The 11,503-nt window shown below is 33.4% G+C and overlaps 1 protein-coding gene across 1 annotated transcript; it reads left to right on the top strand.

Moving 5' to 3' along the window:
* Window positions 1-9,645: 9,645 nt before the first annotated feature.
* On the top strand, window positions 9,646-11,256 carry LOC128984112 (uncharacterized). Its single transcript, XM_054403396.1, has one exon. The coding sequence runs from the start codon at window positions 9,646-9,648 to the stop codon at window positions 11,254-11,256; it is 1,611 nt and encodes a 536-aa protein (XP_054259371.1).
* Window positions 11,257-11,503: the final 247 nt, after the last annotated feature.

Genomic DNA, 11,503 nt, shown 5'->3' with positions numbered 1-11,503 from the left:
AATTACTCTTTGTTATGATAGTAGAGGACAAGCAATCTATACGAGAGGTCGTATGATTTACTTGATAAGTTTCAAAAAACTTTTTATTTACAATAAATAGATATCCTTAAAACGAAATCTAATCATAGTGTAGGTTTACATACACCCAAAAACGTTGTTCCAAAAATGTTTAAGAGTTTATAGTTAAATAATAGATATTGTTTGCATTGCTTTTTTTTAAATCCTTATACAAGCATTTTAAACCGTGGATGGTCCTGATATATTGAGGTAAATAACATCCTATGAATCTATTTTATTGGCCTTGGGAAAGTAGTTTAGGACCTCTTCTGGTGGTTTTGTGGCTGAGATAAGTGTTATGCTTATCGATATATCTCAACACTTCATATAAGTGAGCTCTCCTCGAAATTAAGCCAAGTTAGCGTAGAATTTAAAACAAGAGACATATGATAGTGATTATTTCATCAAATGAAACCCTGCACGAAGTTTGAGAGCTTGACAGAAAAAATACATATTAGCCTTGCATATAGTAATTTAACAGTAATAAAAGTATGTTCATGTCAACCAGATAACTATAACTGATGCTACGTAAAAGGAAAACAAAACGTGATTTTTTACATTATACATACCTAGCTTTCTCTAATAAACATGATGTCCCTGAACTCTCTACTGACCTTTTAAAATATCATTCCTAGATTAAAGACAAACTAAAATATCACGTTGAAAGTTTCCACCAAAAAAAATTACCCTCATTATATTACAGCCCCCATTTTGTTTCATAACAAAAAAAGGGTTTAATTGAATACGGCTTTTTGTATTTAATTGAAATTGGACGAATGGGTTATTAACACAAGGACCTAGTTTTAGGAAAAATATAATTATTTCATATATTTTTATTAATTGCGGTTTCAAAACGATAGCCATTAAATATCTTAAAAGAGAAATTACATAAAACCTCGTAAGTCTACAAAGCTACTGTAGAGATGTTTAATTTAGAACAGTTTTCGAAAATTCTAAAATACAAAATTCGTAAAAAAGGTAGGAAACTCATTTTAAAGATACTGTGTACACCAATATTTGGGGTTCTTTGGGTAGCCAAAAATTAAAACGGCTATAAGGGTCGTTGTATAGCTAACCAGCTGTGATCCAGTGACCTCAAATATTATTTGATACACAGTATTTTAAAAACGATTATCTCACTTATTTATATACTAAATAAAATAAGAGACATTCTTGCACTATTTTTTGACTTATTATTTTGTGTTGATTTTCAATGGCCACCATTTTATATCCACGATATAAAAAATACTTTCCCTTAGAATTATTCATCCTTCCATAAAATCTATACCCTCTAAAAAAGCTGCTATCCTATAAAAATAGTTCTGTGAAAAAAATGGCGGCTGTACTGATATCTTTAGTTTTGAAAAATCCTTAAAGTAATATTTTTAATTGTCTTTGATCCAGGAATGATAAGTATTGAAAGGCATATTGAAAAGATCGGTATAGAGTTTTGAACATCCTGTATAGTTGATTTAGTTCATACTAGATAACAAAAACTGTCGTAAAATCAATCGCTCTCTGTTGGAAAAGACCCAGGTGCTAGTCGTAAACAACTCTATAAAAGCAATGAACATTTTATGTCACAATTTATTTATTTCAAACAGGATTTTTCAAACGCAAACACGTCTACTTGAGGGACTTAAAAGGAATTGTTTGAAAATACATTTTCAAGTAACTAAAGTTAAGAACTAATTATTAAGAACAAAACTGGCTTGTTTCGTCTCAATGTACCAAAGTAAAGGAAAGCGCTTCTCGATTATGTTTTCAATTATGAAATAAAAAAGCATTACAATTTTAAATTTATCTTTGGTTCATTAATTATGAGAGGAATGAACTATTCTTTTGAGCAAGGGTTGTTTTTAATTGCTGTAATGACCTCACAAACACAGTGTTACATCGCAGCGATAGAACGTATAACAATAAAATATACCTTGGAAGTAGAGTATATTTTTGTATGCGATTAGTATAAAAGTAATATAAGTAGTGTAATACTATGAAATACTATTTGTTAATTATGTATTGGACATAACCGTTTGTATACAGGCAAAGTATTTGGTACTGATTATACCTTCATGACCTTAAATTGCATGACTGTTATTGACTTGATTGTAGAGTTATGTTAACAAACGATATCTAAGTCAAAATTCAAATCATTTTTTGGTTATTTTCACAAATCTGTACAAAACCAATAATTATGTAACTATAGGTATTTACCTTCGTCTACAGCTCAAACTGTTGTAACTTGAGTTACGGCCGTTTCGGCATTATAATGCATTATATGCTATCTACTTCAGCATACAAAATCCATCGATCCATTGATTGTTGCCATTGTCGGTATTCTGACGATGGCATTATAATGCCGAAACGGCCGTAACTCAAGTTACAACAGTTTGAGCTGTAGACGAAGGTAAATACCTATTTTTAATTATGTAACACTTGTTCTTTAAACTAAGAACATTTAAAAAAAACCGCAAGCCATACAACTTATCAACTGCTACTGGAATTAAAGGTCTTGATGTGAAGCATCCTCGAAAACTATAAGTTTTTTTTACGCTGACCTGTCCTACCAATCATAAACCTCGTTTACAAACCTCAATTATAGAGATCTATTTAATCACATTTCAAATATTGAAGATGCATTCATCATCTGCTAGATTTGTTTTTATTTATGGTTTGTAACTTTATTCGTCACTAGCTGAACATCGTGTCCTGTCTTGTTTGAGTGGTGTATCATTATTTTTTTAATTGCTCAATAGTTTCGTCATTCCTTTAAACAAACTGTGTCGGATCGGTGAATCTAAGGTAAGATTAGTGCCGAAAACATAAACAATCCACGGTTCCCAACTAATTACTTGTATTTTGCCTGTTCAGCCCTATCCATCTCTGACGTCAATTAACCTCTGCTTGTGGATCGGGACATGGAATGGAATAACTGGACCGAATAAATGAACTTGCATTAAACTTGTCTCCACAGCCTTGTGTATTTCCACCGTCTTCGCTAGAGATGAGTACTATATAAAGACTCAATAAATTTTTATCTTTTTATTCCTAATGTCGTTGAACTCTGGGCTGTATCGAATAGCTCCAGACCTCACGTGAATTTCGAAGCGTAATACTTCCACGTAATGTCAACCCTTTGCGCAATTTTATTTAAAAATGTTTTAGACTTGGAGGAAGGTGTCTAATGTGACGGCGCTTGTCAGGGATGCTTCAACAAGGATTTTCTTAGGGTTCCCATGTCCGAATACTTGCGCATAAGTGTTGATATTGAATGATATTGCTCAAGGAATGGGTATCATGATTCTCCCTCAGGATCTCGTACTAGCTAAGTTAACACGGTTGACTGATACGATTACGGATCTCTCTAACAAAGTTGATTCCTTAATTCTTTTCCTTCAAATGTAGATTCCCTTATCAGTGAAGTTGATGATATCAACAAAAACTTAGCAGCTCTCCAGAAACGAATGACTGACAACGAAAATAAAGTACAGGACCTTGGAAACCAGATTGGTCAGCTGAAATCCCCTTTGCAACAAAGCGACTCCGCAGCTACTGTTGCATTAAATGAATAACAGGGCGCGCGGGTCCAAGAATAAAATGTTTTCCCATCTTTTTGAGTCCCCGGATAGAGATGTTGAGGCAATGAAGCAATTAGAGTGCGCTGGTTTTACAGACTTTTGGCGAATACGCAAACATGTCAACCAAGATAAATTAAAATAACAAATAATAGTTAATCATGGCATATTTACCTACGTAACCTAAAATATTTTGAGTACCAAAGACATACACATTTGCCAGCAGTGTACTCTATAAGTGGACCTTTCAACTATGTTCTAGTAGTAAAACAACGTGCTCTCATAATTGAAGACAAAATTTGCTAGTCAGTACGCACCAACAGGTAAAAAAACCTAAGTAAAAATATACGTTCGTTTTATACTTAAAATCATAGATAATATAATAAAAATGAAACGATTAGTGAGGGTGAGTCACAATCGTTCTAAGGATCGTTCAATTAGTTCCGGGTAGTGACATTTTCTCTGGGAGAGTCGGATGCATTTATATCGTCTCATTAACTGAACTTGCGAGTCGCTAAGATACGGAAAACCAAACTAGCTAGCAATATGATTTGTTTTAATATATTGCATTATGATAAGGGCTAAATGGAACTTTACATTTAGTTTGTTTGGCAGCTTACTAAGGGGATTTCTTTCATATCCATTATATTATTTAAAATAATATATAGGTCAAACAAAGTGCAAATCTTCAGATATTTCTGAAAGTTTAGAATTTTAAAAATTAGAAAAAGTTTTGAAAGAATGTTAAATCCATAAGCGACTTTGCTTTTGTTTCACTAAATAATTCATTACACTAAGTAACTTACTCAAAAAAAAGTTGAAATATTATTTGTCCAAGTAGGCCTACCCAAGTAATAAGTAAGAATGATTCCGAGTTCAACTTGATGAGGACTAAAGAGTTTCTTCGAACAATTAAACATTATTTTTGAAAAAAAAAAAATATATATAATCACAAATTTGCATTGAAAGTTGTGAACTTATTGAGATATACTCTTACTTTTAGCGCCCAGCTTCCTTTTATCTTATAAAACTGTGGAAACTAGTATACCCCAAACATATAGCCAATTAGGTAGTATACTTCAATTTAGGATGAATCTAATTTATGCTGGTAGTAGAAGTGAGATAAATTAAAAGACTAAATAGGCCAAAAATATATATATATTATGGTTCTCAAATATCACAAAATACACTTTCCCAATAAAATCAAATATACTCTTATTACTTCCAAAACTTGTACTAAATAATAAAAATACTGGAAAGATCTTACTTTAAACAGAGACACTGGTTTAATGGTCAGAACTGGCACTAGCAGATACCATGCAAAGCAACTAGAAGTGGTACAAAAGCTACTGGACCGATCATAAGAAGGTGAACAAGAAGTGGTTGATATCTGTCTGAAAACATCACACAAAACAGATAAAAACTATTCTCTACAAATTCTAATAATTAAAAGTGGATTTAAGATCCTTACAACTCCTTGTGAAAAATGTGCTTCTCTTCGAACAAAACTCGACAGGTCTGTATAAACTTTACTTGTTTTCTTTTCTTGTAAAATGCATTAAAATTGATTTGAAAACTATTCTTTACTTTACATCTTTTACCAAAAATGATTTCTACAAAGGCTATATACAATAAATCTCCTAAAATCTTATTTTTAAACAATATTAAATCTACTTACAATTTCTACAGCAACCACATATTTGTAGACAATATTTCCAGTGAACTTAACTGACAAAACTTGAAATGGGTTATCAATCACCACTACCAACCCTACAAACACTACAACTTTTAAACTGCTGGACACTCTTTCTTAATCTTAATCTAGCCAATGGTTAAATAATTTGATTTTGTTTTGTTTATTTCAATTTAAAACTAACTACCGTCGGTACACTAGTTACATGAAATATGTATGACTAGTTAATCAAATTAAATAATCTAAGTAGCAATTGATTTTTTAAGACATGGAATTATTTATTTGCCGGTAAATATTAAGCTAATTACTAAGCGTTTAGTAATATATTTTACAATAAAGTACTAAAATAGTACATACAATTTTAACAAAATAAAATGCTTCTTTACTACAAATTCATTCTGTTTTTAGGACATGTTCATTTGATAAATAAATGGAATTAACCCCTTCGTTAAGTCTGGTAACAGATCAACATCGCATGAAAATAGTATAAAAGATGTAGGTGAACCTTCGTAATGGGGCCATGTTCTAAAACTGATCTGGAAACTAGGTAAAATTTCCCAAGACTGTTTTGAATTACCCCTAAAAACATGGTCGGAAGATCCATACTAGCTGATAAATTATAGTTTCATTGTCAACCATTGTAGAGGCTCCCTTACAACCACTCCGACTCAAAGGTCAGTCTAGTCTGACAATGAATAAAAACCAATAGGGCCAGCCCTAGTTTCTTTCTTAATTAGATCTTCTAATAGACGCGCTTGAGCTTAGGCACACTTACACCAAAGACCAATTCATCTAGAAATGTCTTAATTGTATATCACTAATGGGAAAAAATTACAGCATTTATGAAACTCTTCGAATTAAAACAGGTAATAAGTGTTGCTCTTGTGATTACGTATTTAAACATAAATCGCAGTTGATGCAGTTTTTTTAAAGATTGTCTCAATGTTATAAAAGAGACGCAAAGAGTATCTAGATTGTTTTAAGATATCTAGCATGTAGTACGTAACACACAGAACAAAGAAAGTTTTCTATACAATGATGAATATTTCATCATTGAATCAGTCTTTGGTAACTAAACAAATATTCATTATACGTATAGTGAAAGTGAGTATTTAAAAGAAAGTATTGCTCTGAATGCATATTAGTAAGATATTTAAATAGACCTATCTTTATTTTACTTATATGGTTACGAATTTGTCCCTATACAGCTAAAAGGTATAAAAGCAATCACTATACTTTGAAAAAAATTTAGCTCGTTAAGATGTTTGCCATTTCATTCTGTTTAATAGGGAATATTAAGAAAACGCGAAAGGTCGGTTCATGGCAAAAACTGTGAATTATTATCTATTACGTTGTTAGAGAGATATTATAAGTTTTGTGTATCCTATACTCTAATACGAGCAATGTTTGCTTGTATGTATGTATGTATGCTTGCTTGCTTGCTTGCTTGCTTGCACCAAGATCTCGAAAACGGCTCCGACGATTTTCTTCAAATGTTGTAAATAGATTATTTTTGGCCTAAAAACGAGTTTACTACAGTTACAACTGCCAACAAAAATCTAATTACGTAGAAAAATGAAACTGAAAGTCACATTTTTTTAACATTAGTCTTATGGGTTGCTAAGTAACCATGTTGGAAGAATTAAATAACAAGGAAAAAGTAAACAAAAGACTTGTAAGTTAAAACATGTGTTCATAAAGGCATCTACCCACAGTATACTAGAAATTACAAAATACAGTACAAAAGCAAAAACATCAGTTACTATTAAGCAAAGATTATGCTGAAGATTACTGGATACAATGTTTGTAGTAAAGGCTAGCAGTGCGGAGTGTAGGAAGCGTCTGCGGCAGTTGGATTAATGTATCTAAAATACTCAAATGCTACGGTTAGATTCCCCATCCTTATGGAACAGCTGAAGCCAATTTTATTGGTAGTTCTGTCCCGTTTTCTGTAGATGTCGTTTTTGTCTACAATCTGTTTCTATTATTTTAGGGTTAGTTTCTCATTATTTGTGTCTCACTGTTTGGTTATATAGCTAATGGACGAGTTCTTGTTTATGATTAGATAGTTTTATTTGGTTAAACTAGGGTTTAAATTACTGAAATAACAAGAAACAAATTGTAAACCAAACACGACATCTACAGAAAACCGGGCGGAACTAACAATAAAATTGGCTTCAGCTGTTCCATAAGGATGGGGAATCTACTAAGGGACTATGTTTTATCATGTTCTATCCATGCTTAAATCCTAAGAAAAGGGTAAAATATTTATGTAGTATGAAATTATGGAAAAGTGGTAGGCCTATGTCAATTATTGTATGAGCTTTATGCAAGCACATACTTTGGTAACTATATATCTCAACTCTAGAACGGTAAAAAGTGTATTACTATATCACTAGCTCGAAAAAGTCGAATATATTTTATTCTTATTGTGGCCAACTTTGTTTAAAATCTAGAGTCGACTCAATCCGATTGGATTGTATTATGTCATTATGCATTATGGCAAAACTAATACTGAAATAAATAATTACAAAACTAATACTGAAATAAAAATTTTGCATTATGCACATGTGGTTAAAAGTCACATGTTTGTGATTAACGTATCAACAATAGAGTTTTGTTTGTAAACATCTTGCCTCAAAAAATTCGTTACTAGATGGAAATGTACTCAACAAAAAATCTGAAATCATGAAAAGAGGACGACCACCAAATAGAAGTTTGAAGAAGTTGGGGAATTTCTTTAAAAGTCACAAAGCTGATGAAGACCAGGTAAGTTATAAAATATATACCTTTATTAATTTAATTACATACATTAAATCCGTGTGGTATGTCATTACTAGCTTACACCACGAATACAGAAATTGGAATAGAGTTGCTTATTTTATATTTCTCTATAGCTCATTGTGTGAGGTACATTAAAAAGTTAGATGACAATTTACAATTTTGTGAACATCATTACATTGAAATAGTTATATTTTGTTTAGGATGGATTAAAACAATTCTATAAAGGTAGGATAACTAAGGAATAAACTTATTTGTTTAATTAAAAAATTTGAATTCTTAACTTTTGTCCAATTTACTGGTCATTATGGTTAAATAAATATAATGATGTCAGTTTCTCTAATAAATTTTAGTAGTTAGGCAAGCTCATGAGGAGTTTAAGGTAAGTTTTCAATACTTCAAAACCTGTAGATAAGAATGGGTTTGTATGAGCTAGCATCCAATTATAAATTTGTAAAATCTAATATCATTCAGGAATTTGTTCTATTGAAATAGCAAGAGTGTTTCAAGCAGAAAGTTTGTGCCTTTTTCACCCAAACAATAGAGAAGCAGGCTGTAAGTTGAATGTGACATGGTGGGGAGACCGTCTTGAGCATTGTCCTACACACAAATATCTTAGTGTAGTGTAGTCTTACTTCGGTCCAAAAAGAGCTTCATATCACGGACACGAGTTCTGGATGGATCACTCTCAGAGCAATCGGATGGAAAGGTGGGAGGTCCATGCCTAGACCACATTAGATTACCTTTTACAAGCGAATGACAAAGCCATATCGGTAGCTAATTTCTGGAAAAGCGAAGTCTGATTTCCGGACACGGAAAGTAAGTAAGTAGCATTGTGGAGGAAGAGGTAGGCTATAGGGTTAGTTACCATTTTTTACGACCTTTAGAAAGGAGCTTAAATTTTCTTTCTTTGATCAAACATTTTTTTTTTTTTCAGGCTGCAAAAGAACCTGATCCTGAAGGACCTGAGGGGTCTGGTGTATGTGTCTTAGAAGTTCAATCTGAACAAAATGTGAGTCTTTATTATCATCTCAACCGTATTATTAATGTAAAATTATTCAAAAGTATTAATTTATTTAGTTTATAAATATTATTTTGTGATAAATTAATAATACCAATAACTAATAAAGTAGGTAAGTAATCAGTCACCAATTTTACGATCTTTGAAAAATAGCTTACACTTAGATACAATTAAAATTACCTTTCAACAAGCATAAAAGACAAATATTTAAATTTCAGGTCACAAATGGAGTGCGCATGTTACCAGATCAATCAGATGAAAATGTGAGTATGAGTAACTATACCTAAACCGCATTGCCACAGTAGGCTAAATAATTTTAAAAAGTTGAACCATTCTTTTTGTGGTTAATTCATATTTGAAATTACATTTAATGTACTGTAGAAAAGTATGAGTTTGGTTCAAACAGAAAATTTAAAAAAATATTCTAATCACGCAAAAAAATCTGTCATTATTGTTATTGTATGCGGGGGTTTACTGTAGGGCTTCCTCTTAAAACGCCTTATGCAAGCCGTGCACACATGACGAGGATGGAGTTGGCTCAATACAGGTTAGCCTTTCGTCCAGAACAAGCCAAGGCTCTTCCTCCTGAACCATTGCTAGAGGGATTAGATCTAAGGTCGATTGGATTTAATGCTCTCCACTTTGGTGGTAGACTGTTTCAACAGTACGTCGTGGACACATACATCCGTGTTGAACGTGATCGTATTCAGTGGATCAAATATAACCAAAAGAAACTTCAAGCTGATCAGTATGCAGGAGTAACACATTTTCTAAATGAATTGGCTGAAAAGAAAAATGCTACAGTTGCTGAAAAACTGATTTTACCATCATCTTTTCCCGGATCAACGAGATATTTCACTGAACACTTTGAAGACGCTATGGCAATTGTCCGAAGGTTTGGCTCTCCAGACTTTTTTATCACAATAACGTGCAGTCCAACATGGCCAGAATTAAAAGAAGCTGCATGTATTGAGCTCTCTGATGGTTCTAAACTACAACAGTTCGCCCAAGAAAGACCTGACATTGTGGCTAGGGTAGCCAAATTGAAATTTGACAGCATAGTTGAAGATATCAGTAAGAAACAGATTTTTGGGAAGTCTTCTGCTTTTGTTTACACTATAGAATTTCAAAAACGAGGATTACCCCACCTACATCTTCTTGTCATCATGGCAAATGAAGACAAACTCCGGTCTCCAGAGGAAGTAGACACTTTCATTTCGGCAGAAATTCCTAATGATGACCCAGTTCTAAGGGAGTTGGTCCTCAAATGGATGATTCACAATCCATGTGGCGAACTTAATCCGTCTGCGTCATGTATGGAGAATAAGGGTGGATCAGCTAAATACCGCTTTGGATTCCCCAAAGCTCATCAAGAGTTTACGTCAATTGTTGACAACAAAAAACCGAATTACAAGAGACGGTATGACCCACAACTGGATCCAAATAACCCAGAATTTTCTCACGTCCATGCGGTGTACCGCAAAAACAGTGATGGACAAAAAGTTACACGGGACAATAGACATGTTGCTCCATACAATGGCTATTTACTGAAGAAATACATGTGCCACATAAATATCGAGTATGTTGGTAGTGTTAGAGCCGTTAAGTACCTCTATAAATACATTTATAAATGGCATGACTGCGCAAATGTAAAAATTGTTGAAAATGTGGCCCGAATAATGTATAATGAAGCAGAAACATTTGTTGAGGCACGTTATATTTCGCCCCCTGAAGCATGTTGGAGGCTGGCTGGAAATGAAATCCAAAGGAAAAGCCATTCGGTGCAACGTTTGGACATCCATCTAGAAGGTCAGTACCGTGTGGGAAACATTGAACAGACACAAGAAGATGTAGCGGACACTGGCCTGAAAGGGTCCACCTTAGAGGCGTACTTTAAACACAACTCTAAACTTCACATAGAAGAAGAGAATGGGAATGAAGTAATCTACTACTTCTACTGGCAGATGCCAGAAAAGTACAAATGGTTAGGCAAAACAAGTGAATGGGTGGTACGACAGCGAAGCTCAAAAACGATTGGAAGGATCCACACTGTGAACTTGGTGGCCCAACCTGAACTTTTATCACTTAAGAATGCTCCTCTTCCATACCAAAGATGCCAAAAGTTTTGAAGACCTTAAATTTGTAAATGGGACTGCCTATTCCACTTATAAACAAGCATGCCTAGCAAAAGGCCTTACATATGATGACCAGCAATGGATTGATGGGCTGCGGGAATCCGCTTTGTCAAAGATGCCGAGTGTCATGAGGACACTCTTTTGTCAAATCTTGATTCTCGGATCACCAGAAAACCCTAAACGTCTCTGGGATATGTTTAAGGACGAGTTGGCAGAAGATTTTCTTAGAGAAGCAGAGATT

This window comes from Macrosteles quadrilineatus, unplaced genomic scaffold (assembly GCF_028750875.1).
Source record: "Macrosteles quadrilineatus isolate MER2022 unplaced genomic scaffold, UCM_ALF_1.0 Scaffold_2__2_contigs__length_208266976, whole genome shotgun sequence".
Lineage (NCBI taxonomy): Eukaryota > Metazoa > Arthropoda > Insecta > Hemiptera > Cicadellidae > Macrosteles > Macrosteles quadrilineatus.
This window is presented reverse-complemented; position numbering and strand designations above follow the sequence as displayed.